Raw genomic sequence first — 18,210 nt, 5'->3', positions numbered from 1 at the left:
CACATGGCAAGCGCGTGAACACCAAAGTGTCCTAGAGGGCTCAACCAAGGACTAGGATCGGATACTACTTCAAAAAGTATATATCGTATACAAACAAGCAAATACTTGAGAGAGATGGATCAACGAAGCAAACTTACCCGTTGATTTGCAAAGAATGACTCAGAAATGTTTCTTCTGCTTCGAACGGAGTTTGAACCTTTGTTTGAGAAGTCAGATGAGGTCGACCTAGTTGAGAAAGAAGAAGAGCAGGTCATGCTGATGAACCCTAGTAGTTTGAACCAAACTGGGTTCGGTCCAAGTCAACTAGGTTCAGCAGGTTCAGACTTAGCCCAAGCTGACTGGGTATGGGTTCAGAAAATCAAACCAAGGTTTAGGACAAAAAATGACTTGGAATATGATTTCAAACCCAACTAGGTTCAAGTCAACTGGGTTTGGACCAGGTCAGGCAGGCTAAGACCCACTCAGGCAGGCTAGGCTAGGTAGGGGAGGTTTAGGAGAGAGAGAGAAGGTAAAAGTGGAAGGGGGCAATTTTTTTCTAAAGGGGGAACTTCTATTTATAACCAAGATTACTTGGCTTCTAAGTAATCCAAACTTGGGCTCCAAGTTTTCCTTTTACCCTTTTGCCCTTAACTTTTCAAAAATTCTAAGAGGTTTCTTTTCAAATGGAATATTTCATGGAATATCCTATGGGTCCCATTAGATATTTCCATGGGATATTTGTGGGTCCCATAAGATATTTTTTGAAGAATATTTTTTTAGGTCCCACCAACATTTTTATGGGTCCTGCAAAAATGTTGGTTTTCGACAATTTTTTTTCTGAAAAATTCTGAGTACGTCATTCCTTTCGTATTGACATAACTAAGAAAGTTGACTCGTACAAATCTCTTAATTTTATTCAAGGAGAAAATTATGACTCTCTGATGATTTGAGCATATATTTGTGATCATACACATATCCTAAATATATCTGGCTCACAGGAATCGATTTGATTCGCATTTTGGGTTCGGATGCTATTTTTACATGAAAATACCTCATGAATTTTATTCAGAAGTTGTCTGAAAAATTATGGGTCTTAAGCCAATGATGAAGAGGAGAAATCATACATGTGGCATCACCATAAAGCAAGTCAATTAGCATAAGGGCCCCCCACATGTGGGAGACGTGAATGTCTCCCCTTCTAAAAGATGATTTAGATAGATTTTAATTAAGAGTCTTGAATTAGTTCAGTTAATTAGTGTGGAGTTTTAATAGAGTAGGAGTCCTAACAAAGATGGGTTATTGACTTTTCTGAAATTGATTTTGAAGTCTCACATCTCTCTCTCTCTAGCCGTCAATCATCCCTCTCTATCTTTCCCTAACGTCCATCTCTCTTCTTTATTTAATCTCTTCTCACTACTCTTTCTCCTCTCTCATGACCCTGTAGTCTTCCCTGGACTCCTCTACATATCAGATCCCTTCTTTAATGTCCATGCTCCCCTAAACGCCTGAATCATGTATTTTGCTTTTTTAGTTATCTGAGTAACATCTACGCATTGCAAATTGTGTATCCAAGTTTTAGAACATATGGGACCTCATTGCAAATCATTTATCGAGCCTTCTACAGACCTCCCATGTAACACTACCAACCTTCCTTAGCCTTAGATTAGCTTTCTTTGTATTCCTATGACTTGAAACCTGAAAACGTAACTTGTTAAGTGCTCAAAATGCTTGATTTTCCTAAAATGATAACCTCTATTCGTCAACAATTTTTTCCTATGTTTAGACCACATACCATACCCTCACACACATCCCTAGGTGTTTTTAGAACCCTTGGACCAGAGCCTTTCAGTTCTAGACCGACACTACACATGAAATGCTTATCAGGCCCAAACTGCTCGTATTCAATTTAGTCATTTTATCATATTTTTTTTGTACCTCCCAAATTGTTGAGATGTACCGCATAGATCCTGGGGTTACAGGTAGTGATCACAAAAACTTATAAAGTTGGTAGATACTTTCATCAGAAAATAATTATATTGTATCAAACAAATTATGTGTTTTAAAAAATGCCCCACAACTTACCAAATTCGTCGAATGGACAATTCCATAGGTTCTCAATTTTTTCCTGAATGCATTTACCCCTCGTAGATGCAATTTTTTTATTTTCGCATGCCATGACACTAAAATAATATACCAATGAAACTCATCAACAAAATCAATATAAGGTTACGATATTTAAAAAAAGATTGCTAAATTTTAAAAGAATTGCAAAATTGCGGACAAGTATCGTGCGACCTCCTGCAAAAATCATAAAACTTATAGAAGTCCGATAATTTACGAAATTGTGAGTGAGTATCTCAAGGCACATTGCAAAAATTTGTTTTGTACGTACCTTACGAAATTATGAACTAGTATCACTTGAAGTATTGAAAAATTCTAAAATATTTGTGAAAGCTTGATATTGTAAAATTGTGATGAGTATCACACATCGTATTGTGAAGGTAAATACCTTCAAGTGTTGCAAAAGTCCATACTTTGTGAAATTTTGAAAGAGAAATGACAGTGTATTGCGAAATTATGAAAAATTTGTGAAAGTCTGATATTGCAAAAGTTTTATATTTGCAGAAGTCTGATATTTGCAATAGTAATGGCGTGTTTTATGATTTTTGCATGTGGTCGCGCGATACTCGTTCACAATTTCATAATTTTTTTTTGTAAATTTGCTATCTTTTTTGGAATATCACAACTTCAAATGTGATTTTATTGATGAGTTTTGTGGGTGGATTGCAAAAACCAAAAATTTGCATATGCAAAGGATAAAAACATTTAGAAAAAGTTGAGAACATGCAAAATTGTCCATTCAACGAATTTGGTAAATTACGAAGCATTTTTCAAAACTCATCATTTTTATTGTACATCACGGTCATTTTCGGTAGCGTGGATGCCAAACATATCAAAACTCATGTCTTTCACCTAAATTTCATTTTCTTATAATGTTGACTACATGAGCTTATACACTTGGTATATGGTTTCATCATTTGGCCAACAATTTAGGTGAATGATCTATATCGATTCTTAAGTAAATTGTTTTGAATCAACTAAAAAGTAATTTAAAAATATTTCATGTTAATCAAAATGTGACACATGTTAAAACTATTAAAATATTAATTTTAAATATTTTTATATTTATTAAAAAATAACCGTTAGTATCCTATCAATTTTCTGCCTATACGATACGGCCCATACTGGCAACATCTCATGGATGACAAACTGGGTGCACAACTATAAGTCTAGATCCCAGCAAAGGTCCTAGGGGCGAGTGTCCTAGCCACCAAGTTTTATCAATCTAAGATCTACGAGTTATTTATCAGGTTCGAGTTTATCCGTGTAACGAAAACGAAAAAGAAAAAGAAAAAGAAAAAAACTAAAAGTTTAGATCAGATTGCACATGGAAGTGGAATAAGGCCGAGACAGGATGAAGTCATGCAAGGACATATGCACACCTACCCAGGCTTGAGGCTTGTCCATGTAGGCATGCAGTCACGTGGACGCTCATTCCCATGTGAGAATGTGTCTCTCATGCAAGCCCTTGACAGGCAACATAAGCAATAGACGCCATCGTGTTCTGTTTTGCACAAGAGGACCTTTGCCTGAACTGTGTGATCTTAGGTGTTACAGTCCGAGATAAGATAGTATTGGGAAAACAAACAAACCTGACTGGAAGTCCTCATGTGTCTCTTACCAAACTGTACTGAACATAAATCTCTTAAAGGATTCTCTTGGGGCAGAACTAGTAATCTTGGGGAATGAACTGAACAGAGGGTATTCAAGTAGGGATGGCAGTGGATATGGGAAAAATGGGGGCCCGTCCTGCCTCGTCCTGTTTGGACCGGAGATGGAGGATATGAAACGAGAATGGAGGCGGGGATGGAGGATATGAAACGGAAATGGAGGCGGGGATGGAGGTTAAAATCAAAATCTGTGCGGGGATGGACTTATGCTTTCTCCTGCCCTGCCCCCTCCCCGATTCCTATTGTAAAATAACTAAAATACCTTTAGGGATGACAATGGATCGGGGAGAAATGAGGCCCCGCCTACCTCACTCCGTTTAGACCATAAATAGAGGATATGAAACTGGGATGAAAACCGGAATGAAGGTTAAAATCAAAACTCGTGCAGGGATGAAGGCGGGGATGGAGGGCAGAATTTTGAGACGGGGCGGGAGTGAAGACTTTGTCCCCTGCCTCTGCCCCGTTCCACTGCCGTCCCTTTATTCAAGCTCGATTGTTCATGGGCTGACCCAACATCGAGCTTATAGCGAGCCTCAATTAAATGAACTGAACTGAGATCAAACTGACTCATTTGTAAAAAAAAAGTCCTTTTTTTAAACTGAAAATAATATAATTTGGACTCAACTTGTTGTGCCAAGCTCAAACGCCCCATTTACAATGTTTCAAAATTGTAAGCAACAAATTTTAACCTCTTCTAGATTATGGCTTGCGAGCCAAAATCTCCAACATCAACACTCTATGATATATATATATCGTTAGATAAAGTGCTTGAATGAGCTAGTCGGAACCCAATACCCCATTGTTCATGTTTGGCTTGCTGAGCCTCTTTCATGAGTTTGAACCAGTTCTTTATGACACGTCTTTCTATGGTGGGACATTCAGGTTGTATCCAGAATAATAACTGGTGGGGTCTGCCAAAAAGAAATTACATTTAACATGTGTCCCTTGAATAGGCATGTGTTTTCAAATTATTGCTGATGTGACCGTCTGTATCACTTTTCTTGATAAAGTTACTGATTTAACCTTAACTGTACTACAATCACAACACATTCAATCACTTAGAAAAAGAAAGGATTAAAGTGTCATTTTAAAGAGTCATCGAAAGTTACTTATTTAGCTTTAACTATAACTATAGTGACATGGCCGGGCTCTAGAATATTTATGTCAAAATTCATATTATGAAAACAAAGAAAACCAATAACTAAAAAAAATAAAATAAATGGTTCTTTTATAGTCTGAAGCTAAAATATGCCCAACCAAACACCCATTTTATGCTTGAACCCATTTTTTTCAATCCCCTTTATATTCACACTCACAGTAACCTGAACTGATGCATACATGAACCACAGGGCTGTCAATGGTTCAGTTATGATTTGATTCTAAGAGGATTGGACATGATAGGATTTGGGTTCATACTTAATCATATAGGTCTAATTAGCTAATCGGGTCAGATTCATGGAAACCAAATGATATATAGATTTGGATCTGGTGTTTTGGTTTGTACTTATCTACAATGAACTAGCATCCAATTAGTTTTCAGGTTTGGATTCGGTTTTATATATAAAATTCTTTAGTCTCAAACCGGGAGTTTTGGTGCTTGTGTGATTATGGTTATCCATGAAATGACCAAGTGAGATGGCCATTATACAAATGATAAAACCATCTTGTTCTCCTTGAACATAAATACTTCTGAAAGCAGTTTCATATATTATAAAACCATCTTGTTCTCATTGTAGGAGGAAGCCTGTTCAGAACCTGCTGATGACTGTTTGCCGTTGGAGAAGTACAGATGTTCTCTTGCTGAAGATTGAGAAGCATGGTCTGTGTGAAGTTCATTCCCTAAATTCTTTATTCGACTTGTTCTTTTTGTTTCTCCAGAATCACCAAGTACAGTGGAGACATTGTGCAGAATTCTTTCGGGTCTCCTGATGATGAATTGGATCAGCAGTCTGCAGGCATGTCGGCGCGGTGGTCTGCTGTGAGCTGCGCTATCGTTCATCTGTTCTTTCGACTGTTGAAATAGAATCGACTTGATAAAGATTGTCGACGATCCTTTGTTGTTACCATAGGGGGTTGTATTGGGCTGAGCGGCCCATGGTGCAATCCAAACTATGATACAACACTACTTACAATACGTTCACCAGCACTCCCCTCAAACTGGACACCGCACTAAAACACCTTGCTCATGTTTGCCTTCGTTCAGAGATGAACCCCTTATCAAATTAGAAATGAAAGATGAGGCAAAGATACCTCAGAAACCAAAGGAGACCAAATTTGGCCCTACAATGAACGACTTAACAAATTCAAACCCTTCAATTACGCTGTTAGATCGATCGTTGACAACTGAAATTACACAGCAACTTTGCAAGAAAATAACCCATGGTGGGGTATATACCCTATGAGTGTCACACCCAGGCATCCCATGGGCTAGGCTCTCCCATGTCAGAAACATATGTAAAGGCTTTTATAAGCTCAATCCACAAGCATGAAGTGGGTTGTGCTGAAACTAGCACAGCATCAGCGATGGCACCTACAGGTGGTACCACTGACGGAAATCAGTGAAAATTAGCCCCAGCACCTCTTTTTTAGATAGAAGGAAATCAGTGCAAATTACCCCAACAAACTATACTCCACAATACATTATAAAAGTCTTGAAAAGTTGAAGGGTATAATTGGAAAAAGTGCACCAGGTCCTCCAACGTGAGAAGTATTAATTCAGCACAAATGAAAATATCATTAAAAGAGTAAGATCTATCAATCTAAATCTAATCACTAACAGCACAAAATCATAGAAAAACAAGGCTGGCCAAAGAATGGCAAAATATTGATATACTTGTAATCCAAACGTTTTGAATATCTCGAGGGCTGAATGATTATCATCTCATTCTTCCATTGCATCTCCTTCAATAACTTCCACCAACTCTTTCAATGGAGTCGTCTTTGCTGATAATACCACTGTAAACACAGCAAACAGACACGAACCAACTCAATCATAGTTTTATCAACAATACTTCCACATTCAAATAGCAACAAAAGTTAATAGTAAAGAAACATGAACAGGAACCTGTGGTGTCTCTCCATATATGCATGCAGGTGGGTAAATGCTGACATAAGCAGGCACATGCAGGACATTTATTCACACATGTATGCCCATGCATGTATGAGAGAGAGAGAGAGAGAGAGAGAGTACCGGCGCTTCCTCATGCTTATTGATAAAGAAACCATATCTTTTTATTGAAAAGAGAAAACTCAGTATGTAAACAAATGGGTTCAAATTTGAAGGTCATGTCAACATCCAAAACCAACATTGTCGTCTACATCTTTTAAAGCTCAAGTAGGGTCTCCTAAAACTCTTTCTCTGATAACCAAAAGAGCGCTCTCTCGCTCTCTCTTAACTAGAATTTTGAGAACGTTTTGAGAAACCAACAAGATTACCTTAAACAAAATTCGACTTGAACAAAATGTGAACCTTTCTAAATTTACTAGCAAATTGTTTTATGAATCCTACACTGAAACTATGTTGAAGAAAAACCCCTTTTTATTTTGATTCAGGACATCCATTTAGAGGGGGTGATTTTGCTAGTAGCAAGTAATATGCAACATGATTGCACACAAGCAGATGGGCAAAGATGTCAGTGTAGCAGATTTTGATAAGCAAATTTGCAGAAATTAGAAGAAAAATCACTGACCAGTGCGACCCTTCTCAAAAGAATAGCCTCTTGAACTGATATATGTACGGGGATTTGGCAATTGGTGATTCCTCAAGTACTCTTTATGGCCCTGCTCATCAATGAAAAAAGATAAACATTGCTTGAGTTATCAGCTTAGTTGATCTGCCTGTGTCCTGATTCCCGAGTCACCAATATAGTGACAGAACCAAATAGAGTAACTGTATCGACTACCTTAAGTACTAGCAATTTTAGGTTCAAGACAGGCCTGAGACCAAGTCAGGTCACTAAAGGTCTGACTGTTTTATGCAAATTTTCATGGAAAATTGCTGAGCTCAGCTAGTATCCCTTTCCCTTCCTTTCCCATCATGAGTGAAACAAACATCAAATCATCATGGTGGGAAAGGTACCATGCTGGCAGAAGTAGGACCCAGTTTTCCCTACCACTTACCACTTTTCATTTGCCCTTTCATACCTCCCCCCTATGAAGCATTCTCATGGGAAGGCTGAGCTGGCATTTTTTTTAGAAATTTGTTCTCATTTCCATGAATGGTGCTTCCCTTCCATGGGAATGAAACAAACGTTCCCTAATACTTCAAAAAATGAAAAACTGGATAGACAAAGGCAAAACTTTCAGACCTTAGTTATTACACAGACATCCACATTACTTCCACTTCCCAAGTCATTGAAGATACCAGAGCAGATTGCCTCACATACAAGTTTTATGCCTTCATCCCTCTGAAATGAAAGAAAAAGGGAAGCTTAGAATTGCAGTACAAATTGAACACCCAGTATTCAAAGCAAGAAAAGCTGGAAATTATACAGATGCTTGAACAAAAACAAATCCAACAGCTATTACCATGTTCAATTATATGTGGCAAATGACCACACACCTATGTCACAGGGATTCGGCCAGACAGGTACCGCACCCGCGTCGACACGACGCAATGCGGGTGCGGCACCCGGTGCGGTCAACCCGACCCTGGGTGCGGTCAACGCACCCAGGGTCATTTTGATCCATTTTTTTTTTTTTGAAATTTTGCCCTATGAAATGGTATAAGGGTGATTCTTTGGACAAAACAGAGGTGCCGGAAAAGAAGTACAAAGGGTGTTTTGGAAGGGGTGTTGTTTTAGAGTTGATACCTGGGGATTTGAAGGCAATAGGAAAAGGTTGCAGAGTCCTTGTTGCAGCAGCTCCTGCTGCAACTGCACCACCGGGGACATCGTATAAATCGCTCGACCTGCCCTCACTGTTATAAAAGGTGGGGCTGTTGTCCCAACGGGAGAAGGGAGGCATCCTAAAGGGGAATGCGTCGGTGCGAGACAGCTTTTGAGGCGCCGGACTAATACCTTCCCTCTCTTCACCACCAACTCCTCTCTCCCCGTCCTCAAAACCACCACCATCAACACCAACACGAACATTTCTTCTGTCTACCATCTCAAGAACACTACCACCCACCTCCATTAAAACCACCCAAAAAAGAAGAAAAATACTACTTTTTTCTTAAGGAAAATACACAAAAAAAACCTTGCTTTTCTTTTTATCAAAAGTCAGCAAACCAGACCACAAACGGAAAACAGCTCCTCTCTGAAGCCACCAACCTAAAGGGAATCATTCACAGCCATGGCTGCTGCTGCTGCGCCTGCAAAGCTCCCTGCTGTGCCTGCACTACTACTGCCCCGGTCTCTGAGGCGCAACCAATCTCCCCCTTTCATCCTTCGCTGCTTCCCATGCTTCCAACATTCGGCCTTTGGGACAAATTAGTAAAGCTAACACTGCTGTCCCTTACTACTTCAAATCACATCACACCCTACACGTTAAATTTCTATTGCAATAATAAAAAATTCAAAGCAAAAACCTCTCTCTCTCTCTAACCCTAAACACCAGTACATCTTTCACTCTCTCTCTGTATGGTTTGAGTCTTGACCTGTCTACATCCATCCGTGGCAGTCGCTTTCCCTCCACCGTCGTTATCCCTAACCCTTTACATGTCTCGAGTGTTGCACCCAACCAGAGTTGGGGACTCTAACCAAAGTTCCTTCACGTGTTGCACTAACTAATTGCCCCCAACTAGTCCCCCTCCACTTCCAGAAGGAAAAAGAGCAAAACACAAAATCTCCCAATATCTTATTATATGTCATAAAGAAATCTAAAAATGTAAAGGAAGAAAAGATGGCTGGAGGAGGTACGGTCACGGAAACAGAGGTCAAAACTAATAAGATATTGACTGGTGATTTTAAAGCCCAAGTAATTACATCCTGACCAAGGAGATACAATGATATTCTACTTAAATTAAACTAATGGGTCTTGGTTTGATCTTCTTTATAATCATTACAATAAAAAAAATGAGGTGAGCACTTGACCATTGATGGTGTGGTGAAATGAGGTTTGTGGGTTAGAGGGGAAAGGGCGGGCAGCTAAGGCCTTGTCCCGGCTAGTTAATTATTTTGCTAGAAAGTGCCGTGAGCGTAGTTGGTGGTGGTATTGATTAGGCCTTGCCCAGGACCCGCGTCGGGGGAACCTGGACCCCTTATATATATATATATATATATATATATATATATATATATATATATATATATATATATATATATATATATATTGCCGCACCCCCGCACCCAAGGTTTTTGAAAGTGATAAACCCCCGCACCCACACCCATGTGACTTAGCCACACACTCATATCTAGGTAAAGGAGCAACCATGCATGGCTTGGAGACCTCATGTTTTAGAGAATTTGGCAGACAAGAAACAACTTTATCTATCAGTCAGTTTAAAAGGATATCCATTGTTATTTGTAGGTAGCAAATAGGCAAAAGATGAGGCACGTAATAGGCTGCTAATCCGCCTTTTAGCCCACCTAACTAGATGCTTGAGATCAGCTGAAGCCTGCTCAAGAGCGACTAGAAACAAAATTTACAAAAAAATAATGATAAGGAGCATTTGGGAGGTTTTAGCTTGCAAAGACTAGGCCTGAACCTCCAGACCAACAGCCAATCCCTTGAGAAAGTATTAAACATTATGCATGGTAAAGTGTGTACGTCTCTTGAGCCAAAGGCTAAACAAATAAAAGCCCAGAACCTAAGTCACATGGACTCGGCTATAAGGTTGACACACCCGCGTCGACACGACACGACACGGGTGCAGACATGGGGCGGACACGGTCAACCAAGTGTCGGACTCGGTCAATGCACCGGGGCCAAGTCCGTCCACATTTTGGACTCGGTCAACTTTGACCGAGTCTATTTTTGTCCATTTTTAGGATAAAAAACATATAAAAACTAAAAAAAATCGATCTTTTTATATATTTTTTTAATATATATATATATAGCCGTGTCCCCTAATGAGCACTACTTTGACCGAGTCTTATTATTGTTATATATATATTTTAAAAAATGTATATATACATATATATAGCTCCGTGTCCAAAAATTTTGAAATTGCTCCGCACCCGTGTCGCACCTGTACCTGTACCCGCACCCATGTGACATAGCCCAGAACTAAGCTTCAGTACTACCACTCCCAAGTCTACTCCGAGCTTGAAAAAAGATGGCAAAGAAATACAAGCAGTACTGTTTATTTACAAAGTCCCCACCATATGGAAAGCAAAAACCTCAGTAGCCAGTTAAGACTGCTAAAACCCCAAGACGAAAAATTCCTTGGGTAATAACATAAGTCATGAAAATGGCAACTGAAGAACAACAGGTAAGATGGGCATTTCAAAGATTGTAATCTCTAGTTAGACATGCACACCGATCCCATTCCACCTACCAGAGATGCAACTATAGCGGATGTTAGAACATTATCTTTGTGTTCTATTTCTGATATTATTTTGTGTTTGAAAATAAAGAAGGTAATTTCAGGATTACAAAACCTATAGCTGCCACTTGCGCAAAATGAGTTAAGAAAATGCAGGGTACAACAAAAAATAAGCAATCAACTCACAGTCAGGCCCTCTCTGTATCTTGACTCAAACATTGCCATCGCTGCAAGTGACCCAGAACCCATTGTTGCATACGGAAGAGTGTCAGTTGAACCATGAGGGTATATCTGCAAGTTATTTCCAGTTCAGGTACGCTTCAACAAGTATCCACTTGATTGAAAAAATGAAAAAAGGAGATACACACAGCACCAAATTTTAGTAGTCAACTTACAGTGTGCAAATGTGGTCCCGTGACATCAACCCCACCAAGTACCAAAGCAGCACTAACATAACCTTGATAACTGGTGAAGTTTAAAAAATAGTCCTATCAATATACACTTAGATTGGATAGAAGCATTAAGAAAATGATTCTCAAGCATTATATCATAAATGTACCTGAACAAGTGAGATTTCAGAAGAGTAAGGGCAGTGACAACCCTGGATTCTCGACCAGTTGCATAACGATGCAAAGCTAGCTGGGAACTGACCATTTCTAAAAAATTTAAGAAAAAAATCAGTGACATATATCCTTCGAAATCAACAAAAATATAATCATGCATATTATAGCCGAAGCAAAAAGCCTCATATCACCAAATAGTGCAGTCAATTAAGACAACCATCTGAGAGAAAACAGCTAACCACACGCACACATGCACACACAAACAAGGATGGTACCTGTTACTGCCTCTGTATCAGCAGCAGTTCCCGCACCACAACAGTATATGTTGGGTGCCATATAATGGATTTTTTCACAATTCTTGTCACATACAATTGGCCCTTCTGTAGCCCTTGTATCTGCTCCAAGAATAACACCATCCTAGAGATATATGAAACAATAAAATAGTTACACAAGGATTGAATGCTGAATCGAACAAGATCCCTAACTTCAATCATGGACAAGAGATTCAACAATTAGGATAGTGCCAGCAGGCTGTTTGACAGGATGTGGACTGGTCAAACCTTACATCCAAGGGACAAAGTTCAAGCATGGGACTAAATCCTAGACATGGCCCACTGGTGAGGCACATGGGCTAGTAGGTCGATCTGGCCAAGTAACCATGTTTTGGACCAAATCATACACCTATCTAATGAAGGGAGTTGGTTTGTGACACTTTCTCCAAATGAGGAGCAATACAATACAAGCCTCCATAAGTACCATATTTGTGCAATTGAACCACTCTCAAATGTATACTCAAGAAGACTTTCCAGTGTACTAAACTTATTTGAAGACTAAAAACAATTTTAGTGCATAAACATGTACTCAGATATACCATTCTTATAAAACACATAACTTTTAAAGATGTAGGCATGAAAAGATAAAGTGGGGGGCTGAATGATGAACTTACATTGCAACACATATAGAAACGATAAATTAAAACAACAAAAAATATCATTCATAGCGTTGCAGCATTTTGGCAAAAATGGAAACAAAACTCATCACTGAAGTATGGAAATCCAACAAGCTCAGTCAAAATACCTGAAAAACTAAGCCAACAATTGTTGTTCCGGTTTTCCTAAAAGACGGTGGTTGAACACCTTTCTTCAATAGCATCTCGTTTCTTCGGCACAGGTCGAAGCTGAACCCACCCTTTGGGGGGAGATCTACTTCCGACTTAGCCATAATGCGATATTGTTCCTGCAGATAAGAATACATGTAAGCTGCCCCAATCAACAAATCATATTGGAACAAAAAGATGTGTGCATCTACCCGAACTTGATAGCTGGAAGATACACTATCTTGAGGTAGAGTGTTCAAATTGGATTGGGAGACATCCCTAAACGAAAAAGCCACAATAAATCCAATTAAACTACACCCTGGAGCCAACTCAACAGCCGATCTAGTTTCAGCCTAGCATTAACTAGTGAATCAGCAAATCGACCTAGGGATCCCTCCGCTTCAGCTTTTTTTGACATAAGAACGACATGAAATGATCAAACAACTATAAGAAAGAATAAAATTAGATAATGAAAGAACCTTAAACCAAAAATATGGTGACGAACAATGCCAAGCCTAAAAGTATTGGCATTTTACATAACAAATCCCACAATAAAGTTCCAATTTCACCCTGAAAAAAACAAAGTTCAGGCGGAACTCAGAAAATTTCTTTCTTTCTCCTTTCTCCAAACCAAAGAAAGCAACAAGCAGTTATTATTTCCAGCAGAAATCGGCCCGACCTGATCATGGAGAATGAAAGTTTTTGCCAATTTGAACTATAAAAAAAATTAAAAAATTCCCTACCCAGATAACAAAAGCCTCAGTCCTAAACAGGGAAGGGAAAGAACAAAAATCCCCAAAATCAGGGGTAACAAAACGGGAAAACCAAACCCTAGAATGCAAAATGCAGAGAAAAATCTCATAAATAACAGTTAAATTCGACACGGAAAAAAGTATAACAAATTAAACAAATGATTACCTTTTTTTTCTTACGACGGAGACGACTGATCTAGCGAAGAAGAGAAAGGAAAAAAATGAGGATGCATGAACAGACTGAGAATATGCACAGAATAAACAATGTTGGGCTTGGTGATGGTTAGCTAGAAGTCCAACAACCATTGGTTGGATTTTAGATAGGGTTAAAGAAAAAGTTTGCTCCAAAAGGGTTTTTTCTTAACCTCCGATAAGGAAAATGATAAAACCCAAAAATAAACCACTCATATGTCATTTCTAATTAGCATTTTTAGTTGTTAGATCTAAATACAAATCCAACAGCATAAAATAAGTTCTAGCTAATGACTTAGGGTCCCCAGTGCCATTCATAACAAAGAGCAAATACAGAACAGAGTGTCTACTTTATGGTTCATGCGTAAATAGAAGGGTATGAGAACCTGAAGTAGGGTGATCCCTTCAAAACTCTAGAGGAATCTTCTTTGATAACTTTTACCAATTCAAGGTCAAACGGACTCAAACCTTTTACCAGAAAAGTTGCAGTCTGAGGGAAATGCAAACATGTTGTACACATTTTCTGTACTTACAGACAGTCACAAAGATTGATGCTAATCAACTCATCATGAAAATTGATGCAATAGAAGCTACCATTGGTTAACCAAACAAGAAGACTTCTTGTGAAATACAAAAGAAAAAATAATAATAGTAAATGAATGGAAGGAATAAGTGCTTACCATTCAGCCCTTCACTGGAGATGTTAGAATATTGAAAAAGCTCATTGAAAGAGCAATTCAATAATAGATTTAGGATCTGATCGATATTGATATACCAAGAATTTATTTATAAGAAGTATTCCAATGATCTGAGTTTCTACTAATATTCACGCTCTTCTCTATCTAATGAATGGAAGATCTTGTTTTGAAATAGTCCACCTTGAGCCCATATAGTCAATCGTCAATTTATACGTTTTTACCACCACCACAACTTCTTACTTGAGACAACAAGCCACATTGACCTGAGCCTTCATGAGTTTGTCAAGCCATTACAAGGTTTATGCACTTAAAATAAAGGGAGTTTATCGCAAAACTTTAGTGACCTCCTTGGGATATGTTTGCCCAACTCATTAAGACAGAATCAAATTGTATACAAAATAAATGAAAGTTCAAATAAGTTTTCATGCAGCATGCAACATCACAGAATCATGCACAAGGTTTGACAAGATTCAGCAATCTTGCCTATGCAAGCTGAAATGACAAGGATAAACGAGCACTAAAAAACAGACATAAAAGTTGATTCAATAGAAAACACAAGTCACCATGCCAGTAACAAAATCAGTCTAATACCAATGATTCTTTTTCACCCACCCTAGATGCCGAATTGAAAATGGCACACCACAAGGAAAACAAGAACGAGGATCATTTCTTGAAGTCTAATTAAGCATTAGCAATATTTGCTTAGCAATCAAACACTTTTAATAAAAAGACTAGTAGAAAAAGAATATATGATGGACATACCTGCTGACACAATGGTAAAACAGGAGTGACTACCTGCATGAAAGACATAACCCTTGTCAAGAATAAACAATGGATTTCTCACAAACAGTTACGACCTGATCAATCAAAGTCAAGAACAGGTGGCCACTTGACCAGGTCAAGTAGTATGTAATTTGGTTAACCACTAATAGATGGGCTGAGCCAGACCACACTAATTTTCACCTATCAAAACCTTATCAAGCTCACAACATTACAGATTTTTCAAACGTATACAAGGATAAATGGTGGAACAATGTGATGAATAATGCTGTTAAAATGCAGCTAAGCACATAAACACATGCATGAAAATTAAAATAAATTATCAGTTATCAGCAACTTCTATGCAAGTAAATAATATAGTTAAAACTTTGATTCCATCCTATAAAAACAATTGAAGAGGAAAAACTAGCCGATTTGTCAAGGCATTATGGAAGATAGAATCACGCCCATCATTCACCATGAAAGGAACAAGACAAGTAGTAGGCTAATCCTATCAACCTGTATTCCAAATTGGTCAATAACATCCATAACCATTTTAATATATATATATATATATATATATATATATATATAAGATAAATGCAAAAAATTTACACTAGAGCCCACACATAATCTTGACAAGCTATGGGATCAATTCACACATAATAGGGAAAATGGTCCTAGAGAGCATAGGATTTCTGAACATATTATACTAAAGTAGGAGGATGAACACATACATACTGACCAACATGCGGATACAAGAAATGTTCTAAAAAAGAAATAGGCCCCTAAAGGTGAACTTGATCAAAGATTTACCCACAAAAGAAAGAGGCCTACCATTGAAGGACAAGCACGTCTAGAAGACGAAGTAATGACGGATAATACTGAGATTTTGACTATCAAAAAAATAAATTCAAAGAAAAGTACAACAATAGCATTTTAGCAATGGCAAAATATATCTCGAAATTTTGTTAAACTTCACATTGCATGCAGGCATCCATCTTGGCATTTCTTGAGATGGGTGCGGTTCATATTGAGAAATGCCAAGATGAACGGTCAGCAGTAGTGGAATTGCATAAAAATAATTACCTCTTTTCATTAAATATTTTTGAAATTTTATGTCTTTTCTGAAAAGGTTATGAAGAGAAATAAATTTTGTCATGACTACCTATAGCTCTCTTTTTTATGCCAATTATTTGCCATTGATTTTTATGATAAAAAGGGTTGAAAAAAAAAGGTTAGCCGATGGGATGAAAATATGCACCATCGAGACACTCATGGGCATGTGTATATGCGCAAAAACAGCAGAACAACCATCCGAATAGAAGAAATTGTAGCCACTGATGCGTAATATGCAGATATTATTCTATCAACCAACATGATAACAATCTTCCTGCAACCACACCGATCCATGGAAAAGGGACGCCCCCGAATCCGTTCTACGCGCCGATTTCACCAAAACAGCAATAAGACCAATTTTTCTCCCACAAGATTCATCCAAAACAAGATAAAAGAAGAAAATCCGCGGATTGGAAGCTGATAACAAAGAAAGGGCCCATGTATTTGTACACCGGACGATCTGATTGCAGTAAACCATTAAAAAAGGAAAAGAGGAGACGAAATTTCCGTAGATCAAGTGAGTCTGTTCAAACGAGATCTAGGGTTCACCATTTCTTTGCAAAGAGAGCGAGAGAGAGAGCAATCGGACCGTCCAAGTGAGTACAATCGGACGGTCCAAGAATTCTGCAACAGAACCAAGGAAGAGAGAGAGAGAGAGAGACCTGAGATCCCTCGCCGGAACCGATGCAAGTCGCCGCCGAAACCCACCGAGAGAGGAATGGGTTCGATGTGGGAAGGTAAGCAGGGAAGCGGGGGTAAGTTTAGGGCCTAAAACCTGGTTTTGTCGGGGAAAGGAAAATCATGAAATGTGGCTGCCAATCTTGGCCCTTTTGACGCCTGTCTTGTTAAATGACCAAAATACCCTCGTGAGGCAGCCAGTTTACCTGTTATAAGAAGCACCTGATTTCCATGAAAGCGAACAAATGTATAAGTTTATCATTGCAATTTGAAAAGTGCTATGATATTGCATACCATGGTTTCAATAAGTTGATAGATCAAATGTAAAAAGTAAACTTGCAAGCGTGTGCTACAAGTGCTAATATTATCAAATATGAACAAGAAACACATAAAAGGTTAGCCCAGTTATTGCAGCAAGGACCAATCACCTCAGAGATTGTTTGCTTAGGACATGTTTGACATTATTTTTTTTATTATGGGGTTTGAATTGTTCTCTTTTGTCAAATATGAACAAGAAACACAGAAAAGGTTAGCCCAGTTATTGCAGCAAGGACCAATCACCTCAGAGATTGTTTGCTTAGGACGTGTTTGACATTATTTTTTTTATTATGGGGTTTGAATTGTTCTCTTTTGTCAAGCCATTGTGGGGGTGGCAAACACATTTATAATTTTTTTATGTTGGATTTGTGGAAAAATTGTTAAAAATTTAGATATTAACTGTGCTGTCTTATTGATGTTAGGATTTATCTCATTGTATATATTTATTGTGATTGATGACATGCATTTTCCCATGATGGAGTTTGTATCCATATTTATAAATTCTTTATCATCGATAAATAGAGCTTCTTGACAGGGATTTATTGTATTTTTAACTTATTTTTTTGGCATGAATTACATTTTTTAGATGTGTTTCTTCACAGGAATTATATTTTTCAACCATGGAGCTTGCACCAGGTGGCATTATAACATGGAGCTTTGAGCGTGTCTAGTGTGCATGCTAACCAGATGGCTGAGTTCATATTATAGATTTGGTTTTTGAGTTTTCCTAGTGTGGCTAAATGAAAATAGTTCTAGCCATTGCAACTGGTATTCAGATAATAACGATGCTTTATTCAGTGGCCTAACAAGATTATATATATATATATATATATATATAT

The 18,210-nt window shown here is 38.2% G+C and overlaps 1 protein-coding gene across 2 annotated transcripts; it reads right to left on the bottom strand.

The window, feature by feature from the left end:
* Positions 1-6,380: 6,380 nt before the first annotated feature.
* LOC149828894 (proteasome subunit beta type-7-B-like) lies at positions 6,381-17,162 on the bottom strand. Of its 2 annotated transcripts, XM_090017787.1 has the most exons (11): positions 17,038-17,162; positions 15,260-15,292; positions 13,774-13,803; positions 12,837-12,995; positions 12,035-12,176; positions 11,756-11,852; positions 11,592-11,661; positions 11,383-11,487; positions 8,078-8,176; positions 7,460-7,550; positions 6,381-6,725 (listed from the first exon to the last, which is right to left on the bottom strand). In XM_090017787.1, the coding sequence occupies exons 4-11, from the start codon at positions 12,978-12,980 to the stop codon at positions 6,652-6,654; spliced, it is 822 nt and encodes a 273-aa protein (XP_089873913.1). In that variant the 5' UTR covers positions 12,981-12,995; positions 13,774-13,803; positions 15,260-15,292; positions 17,038-17,162; the 3' UTR covers positions 6,381-6,651. The 2 variants fall into 2 exon arrangements, with proteins under 2 accessions (XP_089873913.1, XP_089873912.1); XM_090017786.1 differs by lacking the exon at positions 13,774-13,803.
* Between the last annotated feature and the right edge of the window lie 1,048 nt (positions 17,163-18,210).

The sequence above is a fragment of the Nuphar pumila genome, chromosome 9 (assembly GCF_984573655.1).
Source record: "Nuphar pumila chromosome 9, dmNupPumi1.hap1.1, whole genome shotgun sequence".
Classification (NCBI taxonomy): domain Eukaryota; kingdom Viridiplantae; phylum Streptophyta; class Magnoliopsida; order Nymphaeales; family Nymphaeaceae; genus Nuphar; species Nuphar pumila.
Note: the sequence above shows the minus strand (reverse complement) of the source record. Positions and strands in the feature narration are given on the sequence as shown.